Source organism: Podarcis bocagei (assembly GCF_964188305.1).
Source record: "Podarcis bocagei genome assembly, chromosome: 12".
NCBI classification, from domain to species: domain Eukaryota; kingdom Metazoa; phylum Chordata; class Lepidosauria; order Squamata; family Lacertidae; genus Podarcis; species Podarcis bocagei.
This window is the reverse complement of record NC_138137.1, coordinates 46,935,796-46,953,208: the sequence shown is the minus strand read 5'-3', so window position 1 is coordinate 46,953,208 and position 17,413 is coordinate 46,935,796. Positions and strand designations below refer to the sequence as shown.

General features: G+C 43.2%; 1 protein-coding gene across 3 annotated transcripts in view; it reads left to right on the top strand.

Annotated features, from left to right (window-relative positions):
* Positions 1–17,413, top strand: part of WDR37 (WD repeat domain 37) — a 51,752-nt gene that overhangs the window by 29,530 nt on the left and 4,809 nt on the right. For all 3 annotated transcript variants that reach the window (XM_081163750.1, XM_081163748.1, XM_081163749.1), the window contains 2 exons: positions 1,066–1,303; positions 3,035–3,176. In XM_081163750.1, the coding sequence (XP_081019876.1) occupies positions 1,066–1,303; positions 3,035–3,176 (380 nt within the window). The remainder of the gene's footprint in view (positions 1–1,065; positions 1,304–3,034; positions 3,177–17,413) is intronic.

Genomic DNA, 17,413 nt, shown 5'->3' with positions numbered 1-17,413 from the left:
ATAGCTTCAGTGGAAGCTAGTTGGCATGTTATCTCTGCCATTAGAAACTCTGCATTAACCCTACTAACAGGCACTGTTGATAATGCTCCCTTAGCATTCACAGCCACTCTGTAGTTCATCCACCATCTATGTTGCTTGCAGTCAGTTTCTCATGCAACAGAGGTGGACATGCCCATCACTATACTACTGCAGGGCATGACTGTATGGAAACAATGCTTAATCAAGATTTGCATAAGATCTTCAAGGAAAATATGTTGACAACACCAAGAGGGCCACAGCTTCCTCATACCTACTTCAGAAGACATTTTAAAAAACCCTACTGCTGTTGTGCAAATTTATCTCAAAAGGCCCCAAACAAATTGACAATCTGAAAAGAGAGAATATTTTCATTTATTTACGTGGGAGTAAATATCACTCGAGGGACGTGGGTGGCACTGTGGGTTAAACCACAGAGCCTAGGACTTGCAGATCAGAAGGTGGGCAGTTCGAATCCCCGCGACGGGGTGAACTCCTGTTGCTTGGTCCCTGTCAACCTAGCAGTTCGAAAGCACATCAAAGTGCAAGTAGATAAATAGGTACCGCTCCGGCGGGAAGGTAAACGGTGTTTCCATGTGCTGCTCTGGTTCGCCAGAAGCGGCTTAGTCATGCTGGCCACATGACCTGGAAGCTGTATGCTGGCTCCCTCGGCCAATAAACCGAGATGAGCGCCGCAACCCCAGAATCGGTCACGACTGGACCTAATGGTCAGGGGTCCCTTTACCTTTAAATATCACTCATCATTGAACTTTACTTCCTATATCCCATTTCTTCTTCAAGTCTTCCTCTTTTGTTGTTGAGACTATGCTAATAGGGACACTCTCAACAGCTCAGCTATCCTTTGCCTCATGGAATCTGACTCACTAGCTCTCTCCCAGATTACCTGCTTTGGGCATTATATTGCACAGTGGGAATCCCGATAGCAGAAACCCTTGTGTTTGTGATAGATTAATCCCGCATTACAGATCATGGAAGCCACTTTCAACTTGGGCAGTTTTAATACATGTTAAATATTTTCAAAATTAACAGCAAATGTCTGGAGAAGATGAAGTTGAGTTCTCTGATAAAGATGAACCTGAAGGAGATGGAGATGGTTCTAGTGATTGTCCCACCATCCGGGCTCCTTTAACTTTCCTAAAAAGCCACCAAGGTGTAGTCATAGCAGCTGATTGGCTAGTTGGAGGGAAGCAAGCTGTGACAGCTTCATGGGATAGAACAGCAAACCTGTATGATGTGGAGACATCTGAACTGGTGCACTCTCTGACAGGTACCTCTTTGTGTAGAAGTTTCATTTTTGTCCATTTGTTTCAGAGGCTGATTGTGGGTTCTAGGCTGCCACTGTTAATGTGGCACTTAGAAATTCAAACTTCCGGGCAAGGAAGAGTAACCCCCATTGTTTGTGAGATTATGAATGTGAGATTCCTCTGTACTCTGTGTCGCCCCGTTTCTTCTTTGAACTTCCATGTTCCTCTTCTCCCAAAGGGTCAGTGTGCAATCTGAAAACAGACTCCCAAGGGGGAGTGGAATATATTTCTAGCAGTTTAACTGTTTACAAAGGGGTTGCTTTTCTGTTGTGATCAGACAGCTTAGTTGCCTTTAATAACAGATATGTGAAGCAGAAGTGGCCGGATTGTTGCTTTATTCATACAAAATGTATATCAGTTAAAATTTTTAATGAGATCTTTGTCACAAAACATGGACCAAGATGGCCATTCTGCTTATGTAGCTTTCTCCTATAGCTATTTTCCACCTGCTATACTAGCCACAGAAGCTTAATATATCATGGATTATCATCAGATGTGCAACCAAAGCCTTCAATTAACTAGACATAAGAAATGAAACGTGTAATGTGGTTATGATTATTGGACCAGTTTCTGCCCAATGAAGAGTTTTGTGGAATTTGGTTCAGTTTTAATTAAGAGGTTCTTTCCTACATATGGTCATATTACCAAGTTACCTAGGTGGGGGTTTTTCACCACTTTCACCCTATAGAGCAATGACATCTAGATTGTTTTTCCTAAACTATTTTGTGTCTGTAGGCACTGGGCATGGTATAACTTGTGTGCAGCTGCTCTGTCGCCAGTGGCAAGCTATAATGTGGCAGTAGTGTGTTAATTAGTAGGAGATTAAACTGCAGTGTGTACCTAAAGTAGAGGGATGAACTAGGTGATTTGTGGCTCCTTGCAGCCCTGTGATTTTGCAGCTCTAAGCATAGGCCTTAAATTTTATATTCAGTCAATGTAAATAGCTGCTGCAAATCAGCTTTGACGACAATTTGTCTAAGCCACAAAGAACTCAACATGCAAAGAGCAGACTAACTTGTCTGACATTTCTGGTCACAGCTTTTCAACAGCGTGGGCAAGTCAGGCACTACTTTAGATGCAGAATTTTCTAGTGCATCTGCCTCAAACATGAACCCTGCACTTTTGAAAAAGGCACACCAAGATAGTTTAGCGGGTTGTTGGCCAGGTGGTATTTCCCCATTCAGAGTACCTTCTTATCTCTGCATGGTTAATCAAGGAGTCAGGCTGTCTGTTTTTGTTTTGGTGCTTAGCAGATCTTTGTAGAGTAAACTGTATTCAGTATTGCCAAGGAATGGTAAAATCTTGGATCTATATGCTCTTAAATGCATTCCTTTAGATGAAACGAAGAGTCTACCGTATTTTTTGCACCATAACACTCACTTTTTTCCTCCTAAAAAGTAAGGGGAAATGTCTGTGCGTGTTATGGAGGGAATGCCTACGGCTGGCATGCCTACGGATTTTCCTCCTCTAAAAACTACGTGCGTGTTATGGTCGAGTGCGTGTTATAGAGCGAAAAATACGGTAATCTATGTTAGCGATGATGGCCCCGGAATCTGGAGTAGGTAGTAAAATTCTAACCCACCTTTTTGCCACCAAAGCATAAGAATTGTGTCTGATGTTTTTCCTCCTCAGTGTTTGTGGAATTGAAAGGTCATGCATTCTCAATGCCTTAATATTTTCATCTGTGGTTGTAGGACACGACCAAGAACTTACACATTGTTGCACGCATCCCACCCAACGTCTTGTGGTGACCTCCTCACGAGACACGACTTTCCGTCTGTGGGATTTCAGAGACCCTTCTATCCATTCTGTGAATGTCTTTCAGGGCCATACAGAGTAAGTGACAGCCAGTTTCTTAAAGTTTTTAAGCGGGAGGCTGGTTGCGTTGGGCTACTTGTACAAGATACTTTTTCTTTTTTATAATTATATTTATTATTTTTCCAAATTATTTCAAATCGAACCGAATTACTTTAATGCAGTTTCTTAAAATCAGGTTTCCCTCTCCTGTTGCAAATATATGTCCATCATTTCTTCCCATAGCTGCATCATTTCTTATTCAGTATCCTGTTGTCATCCTTCACTTGCCATTAAGCCATTCTTCCAGCTTTTTCCTCCTTACAAACAGCACCTGTGTTACGTCTTATAAATATAAGATCCAGTTCATGTGTGTAGTCCTTCATATATATATTTGTTCCAGACCTGGTGTGCTGAGAGAGCTACTATCTTCCATTGTTCAGTTCTTTGCAGTGTTTATCTGGATGAACTTGTACCAAATACTTTCAGACCTCTTCAGGTTTTAACAGTAATCATTTTGAGATGTTCTCTTATCAAAACTCTTTTCTCCCACCCCAATTAAAACTTCGTTAGTGCCAAGGAGAATTAAGATAAGATACCCATCTTCTTATTGCAGAGAATGAGACTTCAAGAGGCTGCATTAAAAAATTGTAGCTATGCTGCATTATGGAAAAGGATAGCACCATTAGACAATGGGCTGGTTTTCCAACAGCAGCCCCCATTGCACCTTGAAGGCTGCTGGAAAAGTCCTGCCACCCCAGGACAGGTGTGAGGAACCTGCGGCCATTCCCATTGGGGGATGTTGGAGCAGCCCTGTTCTTCTAGCGCAGAACTTGGGAATCTATGGCTCTTCAGATGTTGTTGGACTGTGAATCTTAATAGTTTCAGCCAGCATGGCCTGTGGTCATGGACGATGGCAGTTGCAGATGAACAACATCTGGAGGTCCATAGGTTTTCCATTCCTGTCCTAGGGCCTGTCCAGTGTTTTAGCAGGAGGATTTAACAGAAGGTTTAGTAGAGACTAGGGATGCTCATATGTAGTTGATCTTGTTTCAAGTATTTATATTCTGCTTTTCATTTAAAAAGATTGCACAGCAGTTTACAAAACAAAATACAGTATATAAAACATCAAAATAGGATTCTGCTCAATATACCCCCCCTCACTCAATCCTAGATTTGTGCGGTAGTAGGGATTTCTGGACTCCTTTAAAGGTCAAATGGTGTTTTCCTAGGTCAGCTGCCATAATCTGCTGATGAGTGCTTATCCTGGATTTTGGCAGTCCCTCAGATAGAGGCAACGGGGACAGATCTACATGAGTCTTACTCAATTTCCAAGGGATAGCGTGGCAATCTTAATGTTGCAGTGTGTGCTGCGACTTAGGTTCAGGTTACCATGTAGCAAGCAGTCATAAGCATATTAAAAACATTTTTTTGAAGATCATAATGATCCTCCCCAGATATAAAAAAGAGGAAAGTGTTGGAACTGCTCAAATTTCAGCTGGAAGATACTATCAAAACAAAGAGTGCATGACATGCAAAAGCCCTGCAATAATTATTCACAGTAGTAGCAACAAAGGATTGAGGTTAAATGTCAAGTGAGTTGCCAGGGCTCACTTACAATGGGGCAGTTGGCAGGAAGACTAGAAGTAAAGGCAGTAGAATCACATGCCCTGCAGTGTTCTTCAAAGTCCATGAAGGAGGTAACATTCAGAAGCATAAACCTTAGAAGTGTGGGATCCACCCATTGACTCTCAGCATGCCACAGGTCAGCACAAGTAATTGACTAATCTTATGTCCTGCTTTTCCTTTAGAGAGTTCAGATGAGCTTGCCTGGGTCTCCCACTGGTCTTCTATACAGGCACTGTACAAGTTGTAGCGAGAATATTACTTTGTGCAGGCGGCATTAAAGAACTGGTGCTGAAAGATCTACAGTAATTACCTTTTTGATTTTAAGCTCAATTCAAAGGGCTGTTTTTGACCCTACACAGCTTAGTTTCCATTTGGAGAGTATGCGGAAGACAGCCCTGGGCTGTTTCACCCTTTAACTAGTTCTCTTTTTCTCTCCCATAAAAACCACACTCTCTTTTAAAGTGTGCTTGCAGTTGCAGATTAAATATACAGTGCAGGTGGATGTTTCTTAAGTTGCTCTGACTGTTAAGACTGTTCTCCTAAGTGCCATAACTGTACCAACTGCCATAACTGCCACAGAGTGTATGACAGCTCTTGCAATTAACCCATTTCATGTGCATTTTGGATGCTAATATCCCACAGATCATGCCTATCAGCAGGAAGCTTCCTCTGATAACCCCACCCCACCAAATCTTAAGATTGTCCAGATAAATTCTCTCTGCAATCTGAACTGTGGTGCCTGGCCATGCAGGAGCCTTCTTGGTGGTGGTGCCCAACATATATTTCCAGGAAGTTTCACCAACTCCCCTGTCTTAATGACCTTCAAGTGACAGGTGGACACTTTGTTTCAACAAGCTTTTAGCTGAATTGGGTTATGTGCTAGAGTCCCATATCCCTGTTAATTGTTTTTATTTTGTACGTAATATATAATTGTATGTTCCTGTAAACTGTCAGCCTTGCTGTAGTATGACATTTAAGCTTACTGAATAATAATAAATAGTTTAAGGAATGAGAGGTGTCAACATTTCTAGGCAACTGCTTTAGATGAAAAAGCTAGGTTTTTCCCCCAAAACTGTAGTTTTTAGTGCTGCTTAAATTAAAAAGCTGCTTTGTTAGCACTGTAATTAGCTCTGTAATTACCTTTCGGACAAATTGAATTCCATAATGGCAACTTTTGACACCAAGAAATAATAATAATATAATAATAATAAATTTTATTTATATCCCGCCCTCCCCAGCCAAAGCCGGGCTCAGGGCGGCTAACAACAATCAAATAATCAGTCAAATAATCACACAATCTAAAAATATTTCATTATAAAAATTAATTAAATCAAATTGATGGCAACCAATTAAGCAGAATTATGTGCAGGTTGCCAAAGGAGGGAGTCAGGCTGCGCCCTGACCAAAGGCCTGGCGGAACAACTCTGTCTTGCAGGCCCTGCGGAAAGATGTCAGGTCCCGCAGGGCCCTAGTCTCTTTTGACAGAGCATTCCACCAGTTTGGAGCTGCAGCCGAGAAGGCCCTGGCTCTAGTTGAGGCCAGCCTAACCTCTCTGAGGCCTGGGACCTTGAGGATGTTATTATTTGCAGACCGTAGGTTTCTCTGAGGGGCATACCAGGAGAGGCGGTCCCGTAGGTACGAGGGTCCTAGGCCGTATAGGGCTTTAAAGGTTAAAACCAGCACCTTAAACCTGATCCTGTACTCCACCGGGAGCCAGTGCAGCTGGTATAATACCGGATGAATGTGCTCTCGCAGCGAAGACCCCATAAGGAGTCTCGCCGCGGCATTCTGCACCCGCTGGAGTTTCTGGGTCAGTCTCAAGGGCAGCCCCACGTAGAGCGAGTTACAATAATCCAGTCTGGAGGTGACCGTCGCATGGATCACAGTGGCTAGGTCAGGACGAGAGAGATAAGGGGCCAACTGCTTAGCTTGGCGGAGATGAAAAAATGCCGCCTTTGTTATAGCTGTAATCTGCGACTCCATAGAGAGGGAGGTATCGAAGATTACACCCAAACTCTTAACGGCCGGTGCTGGCACTAATTGCACCCCCGCAAGAGATGGGAGTTGCCCCCTCAATCCCATATCGTCCCGCCCCAGCCAGAGGACCTCTGTCTTCGAAGGATTTAACTTCAACCGGCTCCCATGTAACCATCCAGCCACAGCTTCCAGACATCTGGTCAGTGTGTCTGGGGCCGAGTCAGGATGGCCATCCATCAACAGATAGAGTTGGGTGTCATCAGCATACTGATGGCAACCCAGCCCAAAACTCCAGACAAGCTGGGCGAGGGGGCGCATAAAGATGTTAAAAAGCATCGGGGAGAGAATTGCACCCTGAGGCACTCCACACACCAAGGAGTGGCGTGATGACAATTCCCCCCCAAGCGCCACCCTCTGTCCCCGACCAGAGAGAAACGAGCGCAGCCATTGAAGGACTGTGCCCTGGATCCCCACGTCGGCAAGGCGGTGGTCCAAGAGTTCGTGATCGACCATGTCAAAGGCTGCTGACAGATCTAGAAGAATCAGCAGCCCTGACCCGCCTCGATCCAGCTGCCTGCGGAGATCATCTGTTAGGGCGACCAGAGCCGTCTCGGTCCCATGACCAGCGCGGAAGCCGGACTGGAATGGGTCCAGAGCAGATGTTTCATCCAGAAACCTACCAAGCTGTTCAGCAACCGCTCTCTCAATCACCTTACCCAGGAATGGAAGATTCGAGACCGGGCGGTAATTGGATAGATCTGAGGGATCTAATGATGTTTTCTTTAAGAGCGGACGCACCACCGCCTCCTTCAGTTCCCCTGGGAATATCCCGGTGCCAAGGGACAAATTGATGATATCCCCCAGGGGGCCCCGCACCTCGTCTGGACACGCTCTAATCAGCCATGACGGGCACGGGTCAAGAGGACAGGTGGTGGGCTTTCCAGCTTGGAGGAATCTGTCCACATCGGCTGGAGATATCCGGTCAAAGTGGTCCAATACTGGACCCGAGGACAGTCGAGGGGCCTCCAGTTCCTTTATTGTATCCAAATTGGCAGGGAGGTCATGGCGGAGCAACAGGACCTTCTCCGCAAAAAAGCTCGCAAATGCCTCACAGCTGTGTGTCAGATTGTTATTTAAATTTGGCTGTCCTTCAAGGGACGTTAAAGACCGGATTATACTAAATAATTGCGCCGGGCGAGAGCTAGCGGATGCAATGGAGGCCGAGAAGTAAGACTTCTTAGCAGCCTTCACTGCCATCTCATAGGTTTTCATAAAAACCCTATAAGATGTTCTTGAGGCTCCGTCACGGGCACCCCGCCATACTCGCTCTAGCCGTCTGAGGTCCCGCTTCATTTTCCGAAGCTCCTCGGTAAACCAGGGAGCCCGGTTTCTGCGGGGTCGCAGAGGGCGCTTAGGTGCGATCTCATCGATGGCTGCCAGGAGCTGGGTATTCCAGCCCTCAACAAGCTCAGTCAATGAGTCGCCAGGGGGAGCAAGGTCCCGCAAGGCTTGACGGAATCTATCCGGGTCCATCAGCCTCCGCGGGCGAGCCCAAATCGGCTCGCCACCTAAGCAGGGTGGGGGTGGAAAGTCAATCCTGGCTTTCAGAGCGTAGTGATCAGACCATGGCACCTTCATCGAAGGAGACATGATCACATCTATACCGGCGCCAAAGATCAAATCCAGCGTGTGGCCTGCTTGATGTGTGGGGCCCGAAACAAACTGGGAGAGCCCTAGTGTCGCCATGGAAGACACCAGGTCCAGAGCCTGTGAGGAGGGAGTGGCATCAGCGTGGAAGTTGAAGTCTCCCAATACCAATAGGTTAGGGAACTCCAAGGCCCAGCCGGCCACCGCCTCCAGCAGGCCTGACAGGGTGGCTGCTGGTGCGCTAGGTGGCCGGTACACCAGCCAGACAGCCAAGCTCTCCTCGGAGCCCCACACTAGGCCAACACATTCAATGCCGGGGATCGATGGCGATGGTAGAGCCCTGAAAGAACAATCTTCCCGGATTAATACTGCCACCCCTCCCCCCCGGCCCACAGTCCGTGACTGGTGGAGGACGGAGAAACCCGGGGGCGCCATCTCTCGTAAGGTAACAGTTACCCCTTCGCGCACCCAGGTCTCCGTCACACAAGCCAGGTCAACTCCCTGCGAGATAAAGAAATCTCGCAGGGTAGCAGTTTTGTTGCCTATAGACCTGGCATTGCACAACACCAGTGAAGGAGGTGAGTAATCCTTGCTCACCCTACCCTCGTCTCTCGGGATGGGGCGCAGATTGGAAGGGGTACGAGCATATCCATATCTCGATCCCCTTCGCCTATAACATCTGCCCCCACCGCCATACCTCCCTCGCCCCTCCACGGTCGCAATCCCAAGCCTCATACTAACCTCCATTTACAAATAGAAAACAAAACAACCAAAACAATTATGCCCAAACAAAACCAATCCCCGCCCCACTCAGTGTCCACCCCCCAAAACAAAACAAAATGGAACAAACAAAAATACATAAATAAAAACCACCATTCACGGTGGTACAACAAAGTAAACAATAAAAGCAATAAGAGGTGAACGCATTAAAAACAACCCCTTTCTCTCATAATTTTCTGTCTATTACCAGTTTATTAGCATCCCACAAATGTGCTAGAGTTTCCTAGCAGGTCTACCCATAAGTAAGGAACACTGCAGATCTCCATATACATAATTTCTCTTTCTTTTTAGTTAGCCACATCATCTAGCCAATGTGGATTTTTGCTTGTAGTGAGGGAGGCATCCACTGATCAGTGCTGAATATCCAACCCACAAGTTATTTGTACAGTGGTTATCTGTAAAGTGGAGTTTGGGATAGTCAAAACATAGCATTGGCCCTTATTTGGAAGGTCCGTCTGGGGTCAGTTTACTGTTTGACACTTTGGCAAGGGTCACCATGAGTACTGGGAAGGAGGATAATATCCTTGGTGTCAGTGAAATGTCCCTTGTGTTCGGAGGTAGCTGGGGATGGTGGGCATCAAACCATTACTTAGGACACTATAGACAATGTCGTTGATTGAGACCAGCATATGGTCCCGGAAGACTCCTTAACAGAACCTTTAGAACCTACAGAGAGTTGTCCTCTTTGCCTTGATTCTTCAGACCCAGTCTACCTTTGGTGAAGTTCTGGGAAGCATGGACTTGATCTTTAATCAGAAGACCATTGAAGACCTAGCCTCTTCACCTGAAAGAACCAACAGTGGTTAGGGCATTTTCCTGAACTTGTGACAAGGATTCTAAAGCTCCGTTTCATTGTAAACATAGTTTTCCAGTTTTTGTGGCTTCTAAGGGGAATTCCTGTATAAAACATAATCGAGAACACTCAATAAAAAAGGTCTTAGTATGTTAACAGGTTGATAGGATTCCTGCATTGCAGGGGGTTGGACTTGATGACCCTCAGTGTCCCTTCCAACTCTACAATTCTATAAATTTGTGAATACTTCCATTAGTAGAAATGAAGTTTTATGCTAACAAGTGTCTTTGTGCCTAACTTTCAAATTTATCAAAGTTCTCCACCTCTCTTACAACAGCCTACTTGCGTTGCGTACTTTGGCTTTGTGTGCTGTGAAGACTATTAATGTCAGTGCTTTAAATTTTCTGTCTAGGATATTATATCTACATGGCTTGGGAGAGGGACTGTGAGAGTAATGAGTTGTGCGCTGTGTGTACTGTCTTCAGAAACCACCCAGGTTAACTCTTTAAGGTTCTCTAGAAGTGGCAGGCTAAAAATGAGATTTAGCATGTGAAGGTGGAAAATAACATTTGTACCAAAGACTCAAAAGTTGGTTTCCTTAGAAGCTACAAGTGATTACAGGCAAGTGATTATGTCGGTGCCCCAAAAGTGTTCTCTCCCCCCTGCCCCGATCAGATGAAATTTCTACTTGAAAAGCACAGCTTGTCGCATTTTTTGAGCTAGTAACGTCAAAATTCCCTCCAGTGATTCCAGTAAAGTGGAAGCTACCGATGAAACAATTTGTATTGTATGCATGATCAAGATACTAGATTTATACAGGACAAACACTTTTTATGGATTGGCAGCCTAGCGATATTTGGTATCGCCCGAAGGAATAGTTTGACAGTAACTTTAGTGATCATTTATCTCCAGACAACATTCTTCCATTTTGTTCATGGCTGTCTGCTTCTTTATCTGTAGCCCACTATATCAACGAATTAGAAATTTGCCTTTAAACAGGGAGTAGTCATGTTAGTCTACAAGCGAAAAGTCCTACACACCACCCTCATGATTCAGATGTACATCCTCATGTATATCTATCTCTTCATCTGTTATCACTTGATTTTGTACAGCTCAGTGTGTACGTAGGCACTCTGAAAAACTTTTGTAACAAGATTTAGCTCTTGGGGTCAGGAAGACCTTCGGTGGAAATAAACACTAGATTGCCTAGTTGAGTTATTTCCTCCCATGATGGCTGGAGCATGTGCACTTGAGGCTTGCTCTCATCCCAGGCAGAATCCAGGGTCAAGTAACAACTGAGCTGGCTTATGTTTACGTGCTACGTGGTAGTTGATTCACACCCAAAGATGCTATATAGAAGACAGGTTCATAAGTTTTCTTTGAGCCTCTCCAGGGTGCAATAATACAGCACATTCAATAGGTCTCTATTTTCAAACTAAATTTATGAAATTAGTTGTAACTCTTTTAAAAGTTTTTATAATGAAGGAACATCCTTTTAATTAAAGATGCATCTCTTGATTCTAAAGGGATAGTTCCGTTAGATAGTAAAGATCTATCGGTTTTTACATATATTGGATATATCTGTATCTCTAATTGATTAGATCCCTTCCGCAAATGGGTGGCACTTCCCAGTGACAGAAGCGCTGTTTCACACCTCATGTAGAAAAGTAAAACTAAAGACAAAGAATCTAGCACAAGTGGAAGCTGAACTTGCCTGTGTCAATGTTGCACTGTGAAGCCTCGTGTTGAGTATTTCCAGAGGAGCTTTTGCTTCCTCACAGTTCTTTGGATCCAGTCTGATGATTCTGTGCCTATTTACTCCATTTTAATGTGTGTGCATATATATTTTCTGTTGTAAAAAAGCAGATAACACAAAAAACGTTTGGTACATTAAACAAATAATAACCTAAGTGATCTATGGCACCCTTAGGTGCTTTCATCCAGTTTCTTCTGTGAAATTGTGCAGTTTTCTTTGTTCTGAAAGATAGGGCTGTCAAGTTTGCTGCCCCAGACAAGTGGGCAACTGCAAAATTTTAAACTTTTGATTAACAGATGCAAGCTATGCTTCTACAGCTGTGGTTAAAAATTAGTTAACCAATTTGTGTTGAATAATCTGGATGTGTTCCAGCAGATGGCGCCTTAATTCTGTTTTTAAACCTGAAAAACACTATCTTTAACATTTCAGGCATACACAGTTTCTATAAAGAATGGGAAGCTTAGCTATGTAGACTATAAAACAAAGCAGTTTGTGGTTTTGTTTTTTAAAATTTAAGTTACATGGTTTTTTTCAGTAGGATTTTTCGGGTGCCTTAGCTTAAATTTGTGTGTTTTAGAAACACATATTTTTTTTCTCTAGATAAGAAAGATCAGCATGAAGGATTAAGTGCAGGTAGAAAATGTTTGCTTCTGTGGCTTGGTGACACTTGATGTAAGAAAGTGATGGTTGGAAACTTCCACATGATACTGGTGTATGTAGTACTTCAGGATTAAAATATAAAACAAGGCTTGACATGGCAAGTTTTTCAACACTGGATAATAAGAGGGTGTTTGCAAGGGAGAGTGTGACTAAGGCTAAGAAAATTCAGCTGTGTTTATTCTTGCTAGAAAATAAGGGTACCAGAATGAGATTTTGTTTTTTTCAAAAATACATCTTACTAATGCATGTTTACTAATGCATGTTTACTAAGAAAGAACCAAAACTGGAATCAGAACTTGCATTGCAATCCTAAACATTTCTAATCAGAAGTAATTCCTATTGAATTCAGTGGGGCTTATTTCCAGTTAAGTGTGGTTATGATTGCAGGCTTAGTTGCTTTGAAAAGGAAAATTCATACATAAGCTTCTGCAAACATTTTAACATTCGTTTGTAGGCCAGGAAGCTTGTACACTGTAGAGAAATGCAAGATTGATGCCCTGATCTTGGGTATAATCACTTGGTCTCACTGAATACTCTAATACATAAGTGCATGTGTACTCAAGACTGAATTATTGTTTGAAAGCAGTGACCTCCCCACAAAATGTGAGTTACTCATCTTTATCTGTGGGGTGAAAAATCTATATTTAAGACTTTTCTGTGATAGGAGTAGTTAGGGAAGAATGGTGTTTTTCCTTAGTGACACATACATGTTTCAGTTTATCTTGAACAGTTGCCTGGTCTGTATGGTATAGTAATAATAATAATAATAATAATTTATTATTTATACCCCTTATAGTAGCTTGTAAGTAAAATCCTAATGAGACTTTGGGAACCTTGGCATTTCTTAGATTCTTGGAAAGAAAACCCTTTAGCTTAAATTTATGCGGAGGTAGATATTCAACATTTAAATCCCATTTCTTCCTCTGTACCCATGCATATAACAACAACAAGGCTTTGGATGTGCTTTGACACATGTACACATGTATTGACCTAACTGGCCACAGAAGGATCTGGAGCAGTGGGAGGCCAGGGCAGTGGTCCACATCTCTTCCCACCCAGTCTGATTTCACTTCCATGGAATAGGTGACAGTAGGCCTCGTGTTACTGGTTCTCTACATATGCTGTGTCAGATATAGGACATATGTGTCCACATCTACCAATCTGCCTAGAATGCTTCATCAGCGATGGCATAGCCCTGTGCATTCCTCACCATTACTACGTCCTTTGATAACAGAATATAGCCAACTTACATAGGAGCTTCTTGTTTTCAAAAGCCCCCATTCATTTTAATGATGATTTGGGGGTGGGGTGGGGGTATATATTCTGATGGTTGGCAACTTGGTCAGGCTGACTTTCCCCCAGGCCCCAGTACAACATACCTTATTGTTCCTTTTCCCCTACTTTAAGCAAGCCCTACCATTCTTAGCTTTGATGTTCCTTGATGCCTAAGCACTGGGCTTCTTAGACATCCACTCAGAGCTCGTCCTCATGTTTCTCCCGCCCGCCCGCCAAATGTTTCTGCACATATTCTTCACCATTAGCATTATGTTTCTGAATGGCTAACTTTGCTAACGTTTGCCATTTGATAAATAAGGATTACTTCATGCTAGGGAAATGGTAATTATTCACAAACTACCATTTAAACCAGTTGCAATCTCTGCCTCGACACGTTAGCATTTTGCAGCAGGCATACCTCTTCCCAGAATGTAATGGATTTATCTGGTTCTCTCTCCACCCCCCACCCCCACAATGCACCGGCAACCCTCTCTGAAATACCATGCTGTGTGAGTGAAATGGGCACTGCAGTGTTAATTTTTTTGAAGCGGTTCCAAACAGCACACCGCATCAGCATTTCATGGTCCAGCATTTTCTGCATCATATTTTTTCCCCCCATGAGTGTGAAATTTCAGCAGATTGTTATGCAAAACAGTTTTGTGTCTCTGTGTGACTGGGGAGACAGCTGTTAGTCCTAATGAGGAGTGCTAGCATTACAGTATTTCCGTTGATTGAGACCCACGGAGGGAGCAGAATGTTCCAGATCAGGCAGTGGTGTGTGGTGAAAAAGTGCCACTCTGTCAGCTGGAAGTGTATGCTCGGCTGCTCTCTACGACAAGATAAATGAGTTTTGCCGGGGCTTGGCAGAGTCTGAAGTTTTTCCAGAGAATGGTAGTAGCACACCAAGTTCCCTGTGGGGGACCCACAGTTTAAGGGTGTCGTAAGATTACTGTCTCTTTGCCAACATTTTTTTTAATGCCCAAAGATACCTGTCACCCACTTGTGAGTTATGAAAAGCCTAATGCCTTTTAGCGTTCCATTAACACAGAGTCTTAATGATCTTTTGTTGACATTTTTCATTAATTTAGCCGAGGGGATGTTAACCACCGTTTTAAGTTGGCCACGGTTGCTAGAGAACCCAGCATTGAGTGAGAAGAAAGTGGGGAAAATCTTAATTTACCCTCTGTTCCCCCAATTCTGTATTTAAATGTTCCAGATTCGGCAAAGATTGAGCTTTGGGCGGTATGTGTTTTGTCAAGAAGCCTCCACACATTAAATCAAGTGCTTTACTTAACCCCCTGCTTTCCATTGACTTTAGAGTTCAAGCCTCCAATTCTGTCCATATGTATAAAAGTTGGCCTTGCTCCTGTATTGTTTGTTGCAGGAACGGCGATCTTGTAGTCCAGTGTCAAAGAAAGCTACCTGTTAAACTAGCTGAAAGGTGTAATAGGTTTGGGACAAGAAATAATGGTTCCTATTGTGTTGTTGTGCCACGAGGTGCCATTTGTGGAGGACCTAAATTGACAGACTGCTTATAAAGGAGCATGGTAATTAAAGGGTTGCTTAGATGTCTTTAATTAATTTTTATAATGAAATATTTTTAGATTGTGTGATTATTTGATTGATTATTTTATTGTTGTTAGCCGCCCTGAGCCCGGCTTTGGCTGGGGAGGGCGGGATATAAATAAAATTTATTATTATTATTATTATTATTTATGCAGTTAGTGAACAATCTGTGAGGATGTTTCCTGCTCACTGAAATAATTCATGGCAGGTGTTTGCGTGCATGAGTATATACAATTTTAATTTTTTTAAAGCCAAGTGTCCGCTGGAACCTTAACGGCTAACAAATCTATTGGTTCTTAAGCTTTTGTAGGCAGGAGCCAACTTCATTAGACACGTGAAGTGAACAGGGAAGTGGTAGTGGCGACTCTTATTAGGTGAGTGAGGTTTAAAATGGACATATTCTTATGCTACCCACGCAGCCATCCAATCAATTGAAATAAACATAACAAGAGCCTGTTGGATCAAGCCAATGGCCAACTAGTCCACTATCCTGTTCTTATGGCCTCTCAAGTAGGACCCAAGCACAAAAACACTTTCCCCCCTTTGGTCTCCATCAACTGGTATTCAGAAGCATTAGAGCCTAACCATTATGGTTAAGTATCATATTCTTCTTCTTCTTCTTCTCCTCCTCCTCTCCTCCTCCTCCTCTTCTTTGGCGATCACTCGTAGCCAAGTAAGATTGTCTTCCATAAACACGGTTTTAACAACTGATTCCGTAAGTGACTGTGGAGGCCAATTCTGGACCCACACGTCCTTACATAGTGGGGACATTGGTTTCCTGGTGGGAGTTGATCACGGTGTGGATTTGCCTTCCTCTTAGCACATTTCTCCCTTGCGTCCAGAGTTCGAGTGTCTTCAAAGCCCATGACACCTAGGAGTCAAGTCACTAGGAGTCAGCATATCCAGAGCTGTAAGACTAAAAACAGTCAGCTCTTGCTGGTTACAGATCAGCTTCCATGATACCACATGTGGCGTTATTATCTTTCTAATGACTTAACCAATCCAGCTCTCTAGTTAAAAGAAATTGCATTAGTGCCTTGAGTTAGTCTTTAAGATCCATAAGAAACTTTGATTTTCCTGTTACAGCTTATTACTCTTATTATTCTTAAAGACTATATTTATTCCAAAGTGCTTGCAAGGAAAACAGATTTTGGATAAAGGAAAGCTCATACATGAAGATTTGGGAATGCTTTGGGAAGTATTTCTTTTACATAGAAATACAAAGTGTACATCCTTCAAGGTTATTCAGCTTTTAGTAATAATTATTAACAGACCATTATACTTATTGAGAGCCCCCTTTTCAAAATGAGACCCTTTAATGTACAGTAGACACACACATTTACAGCCAAATCAACATACACACATTACACCTAGCTTAAGACATGGTATTTATGGTGAATAAATATTCTTGAGACTTTACTCTGGTATCTGAAATCAGTGTAACTGCATTCTCTTAACTTTGAAATGAAAGTCAGCCATGTGCCCTCCTATTTGTTAATAGGTTTTAGTATGTTACTGTAAAGAGGTTTGCATCACATGAAGTTTCCAGACTATCTTTTAAAGGCAGTTGCACATCAATAGTATTGTAGTAATCTAGCTTCGATAACTGAGGCATGGATAACTGAGGCCAGGCCTGTCTCCTCTAGAAATGGTTACGGCTTGTAAACCAGTTGGCAAAAGGCAGTCCTCTTCACCTGAATATGTGAGGAAATTATTGCACCAAGGAGCACCCAAACCAACCACCCAGACCTTTAAGGCGAATGCAGCCTTACTTAGAATAGGCCACATAACCCTTACAGATTTTAAGCACTCTTGAATAGCGGCATCTCCCTCTTGTTCACACCAATCCACTTTGAACTAATGCCAGACATTGGGTTGTCATCTCTACTGCCTCCCTGGGATCAGATGTTGAGAATAAGTGGTAGAGCAGAGTGTAATTTGCATTTGAATGACACTCCAGCACTTCACTCGGTGATATGACCAAAGGGGATATCCAAAGCTGCTGAGAGGTTCAAATGATTGTTGTACATTTGCCCAATGGAAAATTTCAGGAAAATAGCGGGTGGAGAGTGGCAAGCACAAATTGGAAATAGAGGGGGTTTAAACAGAACAGAAATCTGATTAGATCCAATTCAGCTGTTCCGTTCCATTCCGTTTGGAAGGGGTTTGATGTGCATTATAATTGTAATGGTTTTA